General features: G+C 42.3%; 1 protein-coding gene across 4 annotated transcripts in view; it reads right to left on the reverse strand.

The window, feature by feature from the left end:
• Positions 1-16,646, reverse strand: part of SLC12A6 (solute carrier family 12 member 6) — a 55,443-nt gene that overhangs the window by 3,882 nt on the left and 34,915 nt on the right. For all 4 annotated transcript variants that reach the window (XM_069760719.1, XM_069760726.1, XM_069760742.1 and 1 more), the window contains 16 exons: positions 16,362-16,576; positions 16,117-16,275; positions 15,061-15,159; positions 13,027-13,084; positions 12,782-12,956; positions 12,542-12,660; positions 8,588-8,686; positions 6,753-6,872; positions 6,555-6,659; positions 6,300-6,468; positions 5,492-5,687; positions 5,218-5,387; positions 4,894-5,025; positions 4,694-4,801; positions 3,951-4,135; positions 3,484-3,617 (listed from right to left, as the gene is read on the reverse strand). In XM_069760719.1, the coding sequence (XP_069616820.1) occupies positions 3,484-3,617; positions 3,951-4,135; positions 4,694-4,801; positions 4,894-5,025; positions 5,218-5,387; positions 5,492-5,687; positions 6,300-6,468; positions 6,555-6,659; positions 6,753-6,872; positions 8,588-8,686; positions 12,542-12,660; positions 12,782-12,956; positions 13,027-13,084; positions 15,061-15,159; positions 16,117-16,275; positions 16,362-16,576 (2,243 nt within the window). The remainder of the gene's footprint in view (positions 1-3,483; positions 3,618-3,950; positions 4,136-4,693; positions 4,802-4,893; positions 5,026-5,217; positions 5,388-5,491; positions 5,688-6,299; positions 6,469-6,554; positions 6,660-6,752; positions 6,873-8,587; positions 8,687-12,541; positions 12,661-12,781; positions 12,957-13,026; positions 13,085-15,060; positions 15,160-16,116; positions 16,276-16,361; positions 16,577-16,646) is intronic.

Raw genomic sequence — 16,646 nt, forward strand, 5'->3', positions numbered from 1 at the left:
CCCAATATAAACTAATACCTTACATACATTGATATGTGGTTTTCTTTTTGCACTTTATCTTGCAGGGCGCAGTCGGACCATGATGGCTCTGTAAACTATTGGCCTCTGTTCACACAGCATGCATTTTGTAGCACTGGGCAGCCCGCCTGTATGTGCGTTACTAATAGGCTGTAAACCAGATGCCTTGCATTGCGTGTGTGAATTATGCCATATACAGACTAGTATCTCTTATCTTTTTGTGCACTAATGCCAAACAGCCAACACTGGATTGAAAGTGGTTGTTTCATCGGTATTTTTTGCACCTGTGTGTTTGCCATCATTTATCGGGTCCGCTGCGCCCTGCTGGTGCATTCAGTTGGAGGCTTCAGCAGGTAAAACATCTCTGCTTTTTTCTGTGACTTTTTAGAGTTCAGTGGGGGTTGAATGGAATCTGTCAGAAGGATCCCACCCCCTAAAAAAACTAGACGTGTTCAAAGACATGTTCAGTAATACCTTTACGTTGCCAGTCCATTAATGTGAAATCAGCATTTGAATTGAGATGTAAATGAGGAAGAGGAACTATTTGTAGGTCTGAAGCCTCTGTCACTCCAGCTCTATTCCCCATCCCCTATATTGCAGTTTCCTGCATGATTGACAGTCTCTATGCTCTGTGACGTTAGGAAAAAGAACCCTCAATCAAGCAGCATTTATGCAGCATCCAGCCCACTATTACAGCATAGTAGATGGGAACTCTAGAAATCCCATGTCTACTGTGTGTCTATGTGCGCCTGCTGACACAGACATGCAGCGCTTCTTTCAGTACCGCAGCATGTCAATTTCTGTTGCGGAGAAGCTAGTCTCCGCAACAGAAATGTCACCAATTAAATGTATTGAATGCAGTAAATCCATACGGTTCAGTGAACACATGCGGATTCACCTGCGTTCAATAGGATGCAACGAAAATACGCTGTGTCCAAAGTCCTGCAACTTCTGGATTGTGGGCACGTAGCTTTATACGTTTCCTCCAATTGTGCCACTCCTGGTTATTGCTTACATATACGGAGATAAAATATTGACCAAATGCTGAACGTGTGAATATGGCCTAGCAGTCTGACTTGCAATATATCAGAGTGAATTGTAGAACCTAGGAAACGAAGAAGTCACAACCTCCGAATGATTGATAAAACAAAAGCGCCATAAAACAACACAAATGAGATGATATGTATTAGGAAAGAATCTTACAAAGAAAAATAAGGTGTGGGGTTCCCAGATAAAGCTCAAATGTAAGGAGACACACATGGGTATAAACAGTAAAAAGTTGTCAAATAGGAAATAGCACTTGATAGTCAGAAAAATATACAATATTAGCTGACTCTATATTGATAGGTAGTCCCCGAAGAAGCCCAAGCGAAACGTGCGTTGGGGCATTGAGGCATACACCCTGGGATATGGGTAAGGTGTCCTGATTTACTTGTTACATCTCATTCTTCATGCTTAGTGCTTGTGTTTATTATATTGCATGTTTATAATTCAACATTGCATTTGTACAACATACATTTATCTTAATACACATGCATCCCTATTTGCTTTGGGTTTTTTTGGTTAGGTATTCACAGATATAAACCCCTATCAATATAGTCCGCTAATATTGTATATTTTTTGCGTATATTTCTGACTATCCTGTGCTATTTCCTCCATATTTGACAATTTGGTGGAACACTTTTTTACTGTTTATACCCATGTGTGTTTCTTTACATTTGAGCTTTATCTGGGAAACCATACCTTATTATTCTTGGTATCATTTCATTTTATACACTGTGTTATTTGTGTTGTTTTGTAGCGCTCTTACTGTACTTTTGTTTTTGTTAACACAATTTCTATTTTATTTATCATTCGGAGGTTGTGACTTTATAGTTTTCTAGGTTATATACAGTATATTGTTTTGATTCCTCTCCTTTTTCTAATGACTCTTTTGGTCCAGAATATCTTATTCCTTAAATTAATCAGAGTAAATTGTGCCTGTATCGCATTTTTTTAATAATGTCAGACTAAAGTGTTTTTTTTTTTGTATGTTTAACCATCTGGTGCTGGAACTAGACCTTGCCATCACGGTTTTAAAAGGTTGCATGGTCTGGAAGAGATGTCATGTGGACACATTGCCTCTGGCTTTCCCCCCCCCAACCTGTTTGATTGACAGGTCTTACCCCATATGCAAATAGGGCATATAACAGAAAACAGTTCTTTGGTTAAAAAAAGGGGGTCTACAGCTAGTGGCAGCTTTCCTTTAAGCAGTATTTTTTCCATTCTATGCATAGACTAGTTGGCAGCGCTGCCCCATTATGTGACCCTTTTGTATAATTCCATACAAATTACTAAGTGATGCAGAACATACACAAGTCAGCACCCGGGAGAATTGATCATTTGCATATGCATTTTCGCCATTTCAATGGCGTCGTTTGGTTAAAAATTGTGGTTAGATGTGTCTAATGTACTTCTGTTACCAAAGCTCCTCTGATGTCCTTCTTTCACTCATGGTCCTGTCAGCTAAACGTCCAACCTTGTGCTCCAGTCGCCCTGTCTTGCTGTATCATTATGTTCAATGGATATACAAAGAAGAGAGCGGATGCAGGAAACTCTCCCGTTTAGGCTATACAGGGCCTAACGTGGAGCCGCTGCGACCGCAGGTACAAAATATAGGCCCAACTCATTAAGACTGGTTTGTACTCCAGTCGTAATGATGGGCCTGCAGGAATAAGATGCGCCAAATTCATGGCCCTAGCTAGAAATGTTACTCCAGTCAGGAATTGGCATAATGTATGCTGCCGCTTTTATTAAAATGGTGTTCCCATCTCCAAGATCCTAGATGTAATAATCATATTGGCAAATACCTCCAATTAGAAATGTAGTATAGATTTTCTGATTTGCTATAGCTTTCTTCATGTGCAGGCATTGCAGGACCTTAGGTATCCATGATTACGGCCACCAGCAACTAGCTAACTGTCACTATATCAGTGGTCGTAACCCTGGCTACCTAAGGTCCTGCAGTGCCTGCACAAGGAGTAAGCGACATATCTAATCAGAAGAACTAAATTTCTAATTGGAGGTATTTGCTAATATTATTATTACTACATATTGGGATAGGATCTTGGAGAAGGGAATACCCCTTCAATTTGTTACATGGATGTTGCCACCCCTAGTCCTTGCCTGGCTCCTCCCACTTTGCAAATGTTTTGCACAGATTCACGTTGCACGAAAATGGTGTAACTTTTCAAAGTGTTTTACACCAGAATTCTGGCATAAACACAATTTGCACCACTTTCACTTTCTGAAGATTGCAGCATATTTCTGCAAACTGATGTGCACAGGAGCAACACAGCTCCGGTAGCCCAGGTTAGGAAATAAAAGCATGGACCAGATTTTGCTGCCCCGTGCAACTTCTTTTAGTCTGCACAAGATTTTAGAAATGAGACGGTGTTGTCCGTCCTAATGTCAGGAAAAGGATACAGTTTTCATCACCCTGAGGGTTGCGTGGGGGTCCCGGCATATTCAGCAGAACCAGTTTAGCATCATGAGATTTGTTCACAATGACCTCATTTAACTTGACAGCCGTGTGCATGCGCCGAACATTTGACTGATCCCTGGAGAAAACAAGGAAAATTATCAAATCCAACGCTAAATTGGCCAATCCTAAAAAGCGTAGCTTTCACTTCTGGTGACCGTCTGTGTCTGCCTCCTCCCATCTCCATGGAATCCTATGGGCAGCAACTGTCCTCTCCTATCACAGTAATATGAATACAGATTTCACCACTAAATACAGTGTTTACAGAACGATAGACCAGTCCAGGAGGAGAAAGAAGAATGATTTCCTGATAAGATATATTAAAAAGTTTCTTATCCCCACTTCTACTATTAATTTATGAAAAAAAAATTTTAAACGGCGGTTACTCTTTAAATAAAAAAAAGACTCTTACGGGCGCATGCTGAGCAAGTCTTGAAAACTGGGCATCTGCTTGCTTTGGGCTACACGCACAGATTGATGTTTATCCTTGGTCCACGTCATATGTACTCTGTCTGGGGCGGCATCTGTTTCATCATCTTCGTCGGAGCCCACACTAGTCAGACGGAGCATGGAATTTCGGTCTTTCACTAACTGGGCCTAAAAGCATAAGTGAGCGGTGTAAGGATCGCACAGATGTCTATTACATTCTTATCAGATCCGCACGAGCGTTGTTGGCCGCCTACACACAATATGCCAACGTACATTTTGCTGGACCAGTCCTATAATGGTGTGGGTCAAACAGACCCGGCCTTCCAATAACGCAGGGAGTCCGATATTCCCATTACTCTTATGGTACATATGCACATTCAAATAGAAGCTACTTTATTGCCACTTTTGCTTAATGTTTGTGCAGAGCTTGTCTGATAATATGCCGGCTATTACAGTAGATTATCAGAAGCGCTACGCTTCAGGAGAATAACATTACTGCCATAATGTCATTCTCTTCTCCCTTATCTTTCTATCATGCCAGCAGATCTGAGTGCTGGCGTCGGTCCTCCAGTTCTAACGTAACACTTTGTGGATATTGTATTACATCCTCATTTCCTTATCTTCTCGCAAATATGATCCGGGGGTGTCACTTGAAATAAAATTACAAAAATCGAGTCACAAATTCTAGAGAAGCTGAGGACATGACATGGCTACAAACATTCCCACCTCTCGCTCTCGGTCCGTTTTTGACAGTCGCATCTGCCGTAGCATCTGTGATCTTTGCTCCATCATAAGTGTCCGCTCATACGTATAGGCTGAAATGTCGCTGTCATGCTGTGTAATACAGAGGGTTTATTCGAATGAGACAGTTTTTAGGTGTCCCGCCACTAGATTACTTTAGGTTTCGGTTTATTTTGGTTTCTTACCATCTCCACTACCTCCACTTCTGCCTGAATGCGTAGATGGTAGAGGAAGGTGGCTAAATCTTTCTTCATCTGAATGCTGTTATCTTCCATTTGGGCTACAGTAAAAATACGCATCTTGCATTTACGCCACACCTGGTCACGTCATACCGCGAGGAGACAAAGATCTGTTACATTACGACCTTTGGATTTACCATCATCAAGTACTTTTCCATTACAGTAAATCACAGAGCTTGTTGTTAGTGCAAATCCAGAACGCAGGTGGACAGTAAAAGTTGGGTCATTCTGAAGGAAATGTGAAAAGCTGGTGGAGTGTCCTAATCTTACCTTGTGTTGTTTCAAGAGGAAAGGTAGAAGCATCAGCATGCCTCCATCATGGACGACCCACCACACATCTATGTTGCCCTCTGCTAGAGTCTCCCGAGATCCAGGGAATAAGGAGATGTTCTTAGCCACAAGCAGGGCTTGCCGAGCAGCTGTACAGATACGCACCGTGACTGGAAGAAAGCAGGGGGTTACATGGAGGATGTCACAACCACAGAAATTACGGGAGAGTAAAATTGGCGCTAATAAAAAAGGGAAAAGCAAATCGGATTCTTACTGATGAATGTTTTCCAGGCCCGAGAGTCATCACTCTGCCTCCACCCACTCGGCCAGCCCATGATCACGGTGTTGTGTCTCATTCCTCCAAGACCACAAGACTGGATAAGGTGGGATAAACCTTCTTTTTGTTTCTGTGCCACAACCACCTGGCAGAAGCCTTTTACCCTTTCCTGCTCCATCAGCAGCTTCAATGCCTGTAATGAAAGATCATTATATATCCACTGTATATATAATTATATGTGTGCAAACTATCACTGAGGTTTTGTGTTTTCCATCTCATTTAATTACCTTCTTTTTATATAGAAAAATAATAGAAATAAAACGAGAGAGAATGAAATAAAGAGAGAGAATGAGTATGTTAAAAGCTCAAATTTGCCTTTTTGGAGGAGAGTACATGAGGCACATTTTCCAATCTTGGCAAGTAAACGGGACCCCTGTCTCAAGTATATGGGCTCAACACAGCCCCTTCATTATTCCCATCGGACTCCCACCTAATAAAGAAGTGGCTGCAAATAAAAGCTATCAATTGCTCTATTGGGAAAGCCCTCTTTAGGTATTGCCAGTTTTAAATGATTATCGTCTGCGGTCAGCACATTAGGATTATAGGCTGCATTTGCCGGACTAGTGTCTTCTTTCAACCTTAATCTAATGGACTGTATATAGGATGTAAAGCAGGAGCACGCTGTGAATGAATAACCGAGGCTGCGTTGTCCTCCTGTGATCCAGATAATCAGCTTAGTCTAGGGAACACAAGTAAACATGCTGTAAACACCAAGAAAGAAGCGACTGGGTCTGAATGGTTCTACCTGCTCCGCTGCCAGGGCTTCAGCATAGTTCTCCAAGTAATCACCCAGAAGAACAGATCCCACAATTGTTAAACCTTTCCCAGCTTTCAGCTGAGAAGCAAACGAGAGTAGACGTGGCTGGGAAACATGGAGATCGGAGTCTAGCTTAACCAAGACAAGCAGCTGGGGTCTAGAGTGGGAGAAAAATGCTGATCAAATAGAAGTGAAGTACGTACATGCACATGTTACTACTACACAGATGAACTGATCATTTACCTCCAGTTTTTAGTATGCGGAGGGCCTTCCTCCAGCCGCAGTAAAGCAAAACGTGCTGCACTCAGAGAAAGTCCTCGTATGCCATCTCCCCATTCTTTCTCAGCTCTATACACAAGGATTAAAAGGTATTCAGGGAAAGAATATAGGAACCACATTTATAGATAAAAAAAAGTCTATAAAACTGGGAAATCTAATCACCCATGATACTCTATGTACTTGTAGATCATTCCGGCAATCACCATGGAGATGAGAGCGTAATACCACGAGGAGATGAACATCAGAGCCAGACAAAGTGCCATACCAAGAAACGATAAAGTCCTGCAAAAGGCAAAAAAATAACATAAAAGTGGTTAAATGACCTAGTATATTTACTTTAAGAACTCAACAAGCAAGTTTTATACTATACCTATGAATATCAGCCAATGTTTGCCAGATCTGTCACAAGACTATGCTGACTACATCAGCTCTGGGTCCAGTGTACACACAGCCCCCCTGAGGAAGCCCACGCGAAACGCACGTTGGGGCTGCATGCACAGTGTTCTAAAGTGGAGACTATGGTAAGAGCAGCCTCTAGTATGGTTTAGGTTGATTTTGTTCCCTTAAAGTGATATACACCCTTTTTTCACTATTGGTTTATGGTTTATGATTCTCTAGTGTTGATTTCATTTCACTCACTGTCTCATCAGTTTTACATTTTTCACATGATTTATTATTTCTATTACTTTAACTTGTGTAATGTGAGACAGGGAGTGTTTTTATCTCCATTGTCTCGTACCAATATGGGAACATCTATAAACTCTTTGCACTTGCACTTTAATCAATCTGCTGCTATATTCTGCTCTTCCCTTCCACTATAATGGAGGTAGACTCTGTGTGTTACACCAGTGATATCAACTATCCAACTTTGTCTCTAATCTGATTACTACGTTCTATTTGTTGTGTTTTATATGTTTTTTTAATAAAATATGATATAATTTTATTTGGGGACTTTTTGTGCTCTTTTTCTTTCTGTGTGGTTATGTACTATAGGAGCGTCCCGAGCTATTATAGCTTCCCTCAACACTTGGTATAGGGTGTAATGGACTAAAAATACGTTTTCTGTTAATATCTGTCACAAGACTATACTGACTACATCAGCTCTGGGCTCAGTGTACGGTCTGGTCCTTCCTAACCAAAAGCTACAATATGTAGTAGGACAGTAAACTTGCCCCCATACTATGCTGCCTTGACATAGTGTCACTAAGACACTGAGACAGAGAGGGGCCACAAGATCGAAACGTCTGGTCATACAAAATCCTGCACTGATTAGTACTGCTTCAACATCTTATTAAACAGTGCAGATTTTTGCTGTCATTGCAAGGGTTAATCAGTTCAGTTGATCTCCTGGAAGTCTCCATCCTGAAGTGTCTCAGCTGTTCTGTGTTGGCTACTCCCCTCAGGTAAATATGTTCGCCACTGGCACTTGGGGATTGCCAGTGATAGTTCTACTTCCTGGTTAGGTGTTGGAGGAGAAATTCATTGTTTCAGTCAGTAGAATTCTGCTTGGAGTTGGTTTCCATGCTTATCCTCATCCTCTCCTATTTGGTTTCTCCTACCTGTCCCTTCCCTATGTTCCACTCTGTTTTTTTGTGAGTATATTTGTATGATTGTAGTTTTCTGTCATCCCTGTCTGTCTACGCTTGCCTGTCTGTTTAGTGTAATCCTATAAACTGCAGCCTACACCTCCTTGCGTGGGGCAGAGAACAGATAAGGGCTAATTTATGAGCACAGCAAGGTACATGACCTCGGTGTCTCCAACTTCCAGAGTAATCCGGGGGACAAGGATAGACTAGGGCGCCCCCTAGTTCGAGGATCAGGTAGGCGGCCACCGTCCCTAGTCACTATGTGACACAAAGACACATGACATATCCACTTTAATTGATCTGCAATTCTAGATCAGATGTCCATATAATGACCAAAATGCTTTTAGAAGTCAGTAGTTTGAAGTTGTAGATCACAAATTACAGCAGGTTTGTGGAAAATCTAAGACTTACCAGTGGTAATACTGAAAACGGGGGCGCCAGTTTGGAGATCGAAGCAGAGTCTGTAACCCACAGGCCAAGTTTACAAAAAGGTAACACATAAGGAAAAACCTAAGTGAAAGAGGGGTGGATAATGCTGGGGTTAGCATAATCAGAAGATATAGGTTGCAATTCAAATGATAAAATTGCAAATGATAAAATTAAATTATTTCCATTGATAAGAACTTAAGGATTGCTTTGTTTTAAAGCAAAATCTCTATAACAATGCATTAGGGATTACAGTCATGGCTGAAAGTCTTGGCACCCTTGAAATCGTTCAAGTTAATGAAGTATTTCTCCCAGAAAATTATTGCAATTACACATTCTGTTATACATGTTTATTTCCTTTATGTGAAACTAGATGGCAGCCCGATTCTAAAGAATCGGGAGTCTAGAATCCATATATACTTTATTTATTCAAATGTAAGAATAATACAATTAATAAATAATAGTAAGAAAGAACAAAAATAATAGGCAGTATATGGAGAAAACACCAAACAAAAGTTCAAAATTGGTGTGAAAATGTCACTGAACCACTTCACAACTAAATATATATAGTTTTGGTAAATGGTATTATCATTTTTTTGACGAAATTCGGCAGGAGCTTGAAGAGCAACGTCACTGGGCCCGCCTCCACGCAGTAGAAACTTGCTGTGAGGTAAAAATTCAAAAATCACACCAAAATGGCGGGCGGAGTGTGTCACAGTACGGCACGTTTCTGATTGGTCGCTCGCAGCAGGCGGCAACCAGTCAGACACTGGACACTGTTGACGTTACTTATCTCCGGACATTAGCTCCGGACATTAGCTCCGGACATTATCTCCGGACATTAGCTCCGGACATTAGCTCCGGACATTAGCTCCGGACAAAGCCACGGAAGTTGGCACAAATTGCAGGAAGTAGTATTCTAGGCAATTATATATTAGATTATGTCTAATTTGCTTTTTTTTCTCTCTTTTTTGTGTTGTTCCAATACACACAAAAGGAAATAAACACGTGTATAACAAATCATGTGTAATTGCAATAATTTTCTGGGAGAAATACTTCCTTTTCTGGATACAGGAAAGAAATATATCTTGGTACCGTGTTAGGCAGTGGATAGAAAAATATTTAGAATTGAGAGTCCTCAGTGGTTGATACCTTTTAATGGCTAACTGAAAAGATGGTAACAAATTGCAAGCTACAAATTACAACAGAGACCCTAATCACAGGACAATAAAACAATCCTTATCTAAGAATTGGCCCAATATTTATGGACGTAACTGTTTATCACCCATGGTAATTCTGCTTCATGTCACCTGGCTTATCCATGGTTTTTTTTCCCCTTTTTTTTTTTTTTTTTCTTCCTATACTATGTTGTGCATAAATATGTGATTCTTCAGAATTTGTTTTAGTCTTTGCCTGATGAAGAGACCTGTGTAGTCTCGAAAGCTTGCAATTTGTTACCATCTTTTCAGTTAGCCATTAAAAGGTATCAACCACTGAGGACTCTCAATTCTAAATATTTTCCTTTTCTGGAACAATTTTAAGGGTGCCAACACTTTTGGCCATGACTGTAATTACCATATAATGGCATTTCAAAGTATAAATGGTTGCCTTATTCCATAGTACACAATAAATGGTTCTGTACATAATACACTTTGGCTTTTTTAAGATCTGTTTCTTGTCATCATTAATGGTACTTGCAGCTAAAAAAAAATCTACAGAATCTTCCCTTTTCTTACAATGGAAACAGAAAAAATTATTTTCTTATGGTCACTGATTCATTCTCATCTTGACTACTTTAACTCACTACTAATCAGTCTCCCTATCACTAAACTCTTCCCTTTCTAATGTATTCTTAATGCTGCAGTGAGACTTATATTACTGTCCAGCCACTACACCGCTGCTACCACCCTATGCCAGTCATTGCACTGGTTGTCTATCCACTATAAAATAAATCTCCTCCCTCATCTGTTTACTAACTAAACGTCAAGCAACTTAACCCAGGCACAGTGAGGAGTATCTGCTCAGTATCTACTGACTAGCTGGGGTTCTCTCATGACTACCCTTCCTTGCCCTATGGTGATGCCAGCAGTTTGTCGGGGAACACAGCTGTGACAGAGGAAGAGCGACGTAGGATGGGATTACAGATTTTTTTTTTTTTTTTTTTGTTACACCCCACTGGAGAAAAGGAGTTTTAGTTATCTAGTGGAAAACCACTTTAATTCCTGACATCCACATATTTAAGTGTGCTTTAAATGCATATATAACATATCTTATTCTGATGTTTAATGCTGCATATTTGAATATATGAAATATAAAAAAAATACTTTGATGCTGAATTTACATTTTCCTGTATTTATTGTTCCTGGAACTTACAGCACTACAAGATTTCCTTGCACTTTGTCCTATCTACAAATATGTGAGCAGACTAAGGCTGCTTTCACACATCAGGTTTTTGGTTTCAGGCACAATCCGGCAAATTTGCTAAAAAACGGATCTGGTGTAAATAGTGAAAAAACGGATGCAAACTGATGCACCGGATCCATTTTTTAGCTGGATCCGGCTCTATGTACTGCGCATGTTTTGTGAGGAGAGAGAGAGAGATATGTACTGCGCATGTTTTGTGAGGAGAGAGGAGAGAGAGAGAGAGAGAGAGAGAGAGAGAGATTTCTCCATGCTAGAATCAAAAACAAAGCTTCTGGGCATGCTCAGTGTGTTAAAACCGGATTCGGTCGTCGGAAATGTTCTTTCACACATCAGTTCCATGCGTTTATTGCCGGAAACGTCCCTTCAGGCTTTTTCGCCGGACACAAAAAACGTTGCAGGAGACGTTTTTTGTATCCGGCAAAAAAGCCTGAAGGGAAGGATCCGGCACAAAACGGATGAAACGCATGTCCTTCAGGCACAATCCGGCAGTAATACAACTCTATGGGGAAAAAACGGATCAGGCATCAGAAAAAAACTGATCCAGATTGTGCCTGAAACTGCCGGATTGTGCCTGAAACCAAAAACCTGATGTGTGAAAGCAGCCTAAGGGTACCGTCACACTATACGATTTACCTACGATCACGACCAGCGATATGACCTGGCCGTGATCGTAGGTAAATCGTAGTGTGGTCGCTGGGGAGCTGTCACACAGACAGCTCTCCAGCGACCAACGATGCCGAGGTCCCCGGGTAACCAGGGTAAACATCGGGTAACTAAGCGCAGGACCGCGCTTAGTTACCCGATGTTTACCCTGGTTACAAGTGTAAAACTAAAAAAAAACAAACAGCACATACTTACATTCTGATGTCCGTCAGGTCCCTTGCAGTCTCTGCTTCCCGCACTGTGACTGCCGGCCGTAAAGTGAAAGTGAAAGCACAGCCGCTGTGCTCTGCTTTCACTTTACAGCCAGCAGTCACAGTGCTGGAAGCAGACGGCAAGGGACCTGACGGACACCAGAATGTAAGTATGTGCTGTTTGTTTTTTTTTAGTTTAACGCTTGTAACCAGGGTAAACATCGGGTAACTAAGCGCGGTCCTGCGCTTAGTTACCCGATGTTTACCCTGGTTACAAGCGAACGCATCGCTGGATCGCATCGCTAGATCGCTAGATCGGTGTCACACACACCGATCTAGCGATGACAGCGGGAGATCCAGCGATGAAAGAAAGTTCTAAACGATCTGCTACGACGTACGATTCTCAGCAGGATCCCTGATCGCTGCTGCGTGTCAGACACAGCGATATCGTAACGATATCGCTGGAACGTCACGAATCGTACCGTCGTAGCGATCGAAATGTTATAGTGTGACGGTACCCTTACACTCACTCCTTTTTAGAAAGACCTTTCAAAACATTTCACTACTCTAGCTTTCATCTCTCTCCCCCTTTCTACATCTTTCCTGGTAATCTGGTTACTTCTTTCCACAGTATCTAGTAGATCTTCTAATCTATACATACATTGATAAGATTGGTGCTACCAGATCCAAGGAGGCAATTAGGATTCCCAACTCCGCAATCACAGCCGTGAGAAGCAATGCCCAGGTAGGTTCTCCATTCTTTTTTCCATGTCCAAACACCTTTTGAATTGAGAGAAAAAGTCATAGCATGTTCAGTGACCCCTTTGTTCTAGATCACTTTCCTAAAGTTTTCCTTTATTTTCTACCAAACCCATACATACTCATCTCTGTAAATTCTTACCCGCAAAAAGGGGATAATTCCATCTTTAGCTATCGCCTGCAACAATCTTGGGGCCCCCGTCAGACTCTGCAGTCCAGCTCCACACGTGGAGAAAAAAGATCCAATCACTATGACCCATGGTGATGGCCAGGAGATCGCTCCTACCACAAGGGTTCCTTTTACTGCATCTCCGAACCTAAGAGACAAGATCAGACGGCGGCTCTGGACCACCCATCCTCCAGAGCCGCTGAGCACATCATACTTACTTATCTCTGAGGACCACTCCATCGATACAGGCTCCAAATAGAAGAACATTGCTCAAATCTGATGTTCATTTACAGTCAGAGGAATTAACAGAAAATGGATCAATGTCAGCGCTTCACAGAGATAAAAAAATAAATCATATTATTGCGCTATCTACTCAGTGTTCCATTAGAGGGGTTATCTAGCCTTAGGAAAAAAAAATGTAAAAAGCAAGAACTGTGTTGTAAAATAACGAAAAAAAAACTACACTAACCTTGCCTTTCTCCCAAAGAGGGAGCACAGAAGCTCGGGCAGGCCTTGGTCAATGAGCGCTGCAGCCGATCAGTGACACATTACTGGCATCAATCGGTATCGCCTTAATACAGCAGATGACGGCTACGGCGGTCACATAAAGGCCAGATGAAAACAAAGCACCTCTGGAGATTCTGCACCAACTCGCCAAGAGTAAAACAGATAAAAAAATCTAATATAAAGAATACTTATCACATCTCCTGTTTCTCTCACATTTTTCTTCTAATGCTCCCAAATTATACACACCCATAGAGTGTAATAGATCGCACAAATACCGAAGAGTGGCATCCATAGGCAGCGCGCCACTCACTGCTGGATGGAAATGATAACATATGGCCAAACTAAAGCAGTGTCATGCAATAATATGGTGTCTCCACACTGTACTCTCCCCTAAAAGCAACGCTTCCATAATACTGTGTACATAAGACATGGTAATATTTTTTCCTCGTGGGTTCACATATTTAATGTTATAATATAATATTTTAAAACTTTAAAAATAATCCGTCAACCCCAACCCTGGATTTAATCTACTTCTACTGTGGGGGACTTCACTCCTATATCATAATACCTGCAATATAAATTTCACTTTTTAGCTGCTCAAAAAAACCATTATATTTTATATGTACAGTTAATGAGAGCTCCTCGGGCCAGCCTAGGCCAAGCTTAGTGCGTCCTTCCATCTCCGCAACCAACTTGTGCAATGTCAGCGCTGCCTGAATTCAATCTGCAGTCCTGCACACCCGCACTGACACAGGAGAGGCGACCAGGAGAGCACACAGTGTCGGTGCGGATGTGCGCTTACTCCTGTCTGCAGTGCTTGCGACTGTGTGATTCTGTGTGCAGCGAGAGGGCACAAAGGAGAGAGGGATGAGCGAGCACCTGTACAGACACTGTGTGCACACCTGTCCGGCTCCTGCAGTATCAGTGCGGATGTGCGCTTACACCTGTCTGCAGTGCTCGCGACTGGGTGATTCTGTGTGCAGCGAGAGGGCACATAGGAGAGGGATGAGCGAGCACCTGTACAGACACTGTGTGCACACCTGTCCGGCTCCTGCAGTATCAGTGCGGATGTGCGCTTACACCTGTCTGCAGTGCTCGCGACTGGGTGATTCTGTGTGCAGCGAGAGGGCACATAGGAGAGGGATGAGCGAGCACCTGTACAGACACTGTGTGCACACCTGTCCGGCTCCTGCAGTATCAGTGCGGATGTGCGCTTACTCCTGTCTGCAGTGCTCGCAACTGTGTGATTCTGTGTGCAGTGAGAGGGCACACAGGAGGGATTAGCGAGCACCTGTACAGACACTGAGCGCACACCTGTCCGGCTCCTGCAGTGTCAGTGCGGATGTGTGCTTACTCCTGTCTCTCATGTACGGCGCATGTCGTGTCTCTTCCTTTGATGTGGGCTCTGGTGCCGAGTCCACATCTTTCCGGCACACGTCATATCTTTTGAACAGCTGACATGTGCCCCTAACAGCCGCGGGTGGAATCGTGATCTACCCGCGGTTGTTAACCCGTTAAATGCTGCTGTCAATCTCTGACAGCGTCATTTAATATGATTGCGCTGGAAGCGTTTCACCAATCCAGACAAAAGTACAACTCGTCCTGCAAAAAAAAGTCCTCACATGGCCATATTGATGGAAAAATAAAAAAAGGTCTGGCTCTGGGAAGAAGGCGAGCGAACAGAAACGCAAAAACGAAAAAGGGCTACGTTGTGAAGGGGTTAAGTACTAAAATGTAAAGGATACAGACTAAAGAAGTCGTGAGAATTGCAAGGACCGTGCCAATTGGAATGGATTTTTGAGCGTCCTTAAGGTCACCAGAACGATTAGAGCCGGCCATAATCCCTGAAAGTAAGCAAAGTGCAGCGTTAAGCCGAGTTGTGTGCAGCATGGAATAACATGGATGCTTCTAAAATCTGTTGAGCTTAAATATTAAAAGTAAAATAAGTGAATGTGACATGTTGGGTTGATGCGACATGGCATTAGAATTAGCACTGCAGATATCCATCAGTCTCGCGGTGAGCGCTCCTTAGGACAGAGCATGGAGGTGGGGGTGGACACTGACTTTTAGCCACACGACAGTGTCACGCTTGAGAGTCGCAGTCAGATTTTTGTCGTGCATCTTTCATGAACCTCTGCATAATCAAATGGCGACACAAATGTGTAAACTAAAGAGGTGCACAAAGTACAGTACCCTCACAGACATAGGCACACTAAGGGTATGTGCACACGTTCAGGTTTTTTTGCGCTTTTTTCACTTTTTTTGCGATAAAACGCATTACAAACTGCAGACATATGCATACTATCAATTAGAATGCATTCTGCAATTTTTGTGCACATGATGCGTTTATTTCCACACAAAAAACGCATTGCGGTAAAAAAGCAGCATGTTCATTCATTTTGCGGATTGTTCGCGTTTTTCCCGCTATTCTATGCATTTGGGAAAAAAACGCACCAAAAACGCAAAAAAAAACCGCATGCGGATTTCTGGCAGAAATGCCCGGTTTTTGGATCATATTCTTTGTAAGCACCTCCATCCATAACCCATGAGCACAAAAGCAGCTCACCAGCCTCTGCAGGTACCAAGCGTTATTGGGATTTATAGGACAAAATGTGGACACTAAATGACACCATTTGTAAGAGGGGGGAACAGGCAAAATGGAAGATCTGTTGAGAAAACGAAAGGCGCTTTCATCATATAGTGTACTGCAAATGAGAAATGTGCTCTTCCACACCTGAGGAATCTCTGCTAGGTTTTATACATGTCTGTCACTTTGAATAATGAGAAACTACGTCAACTACCTGTAACTGATGGGAAAAAGATGCCAACGAGGAGGGTGAAAGACGTTGTAATGTCAGCCAGGACATAACTGCTGGAAAGAGAGCCAACTGCATCTGATGAGGGTGAAGACCCCCTTTCTATAATTTCTCCCTTCTGCAGATAATTGCTCCAAAGGTTTTCTGTTAATAAAAACAAAGAGCAGAAATAAATCATAGGAGACGTTTGTGAACCGCTTGTGAACGAAAAGTAGAAAAGATCTCTATACCAGCAATAATGCCACTGCCCAAGCCTGGAATTCCCTTTACTTCTGTGACATTATTATGGACAAAATAGTCATCACAGGTCGCATTGAAGAACCCGGGCGGGTGACAGAAACGGTCCCACAAGTCAGATGGCAATGTTGTATTCTCTTTCTGTACGGTTTTGGCACACGTGCTAAACTCGAGCCTGGACAGGGTTCGGTTTCCAAGCAAGCAAACACTAAAACACACAAGGAGTGAAAGAAGAAAAGCGGACAACCTGTGGAACATCTACACGGAAGTCCAGGGTT

The sequence above is a fragment of the Ranitomeya imitator genome, chromosome 1 (assembly GCF_032444005.1).
Source record: "Ranitomeya imitator isolate aRanImi1 chromosome 1, aRanImi1.pri, whole genome shotgun sequence".
NCBI lineage: Eukaryota > Metazoa > Chordata > Amphibia > Anura > Dendrobatidae > Ranitomeya > Ranitomeya imitator.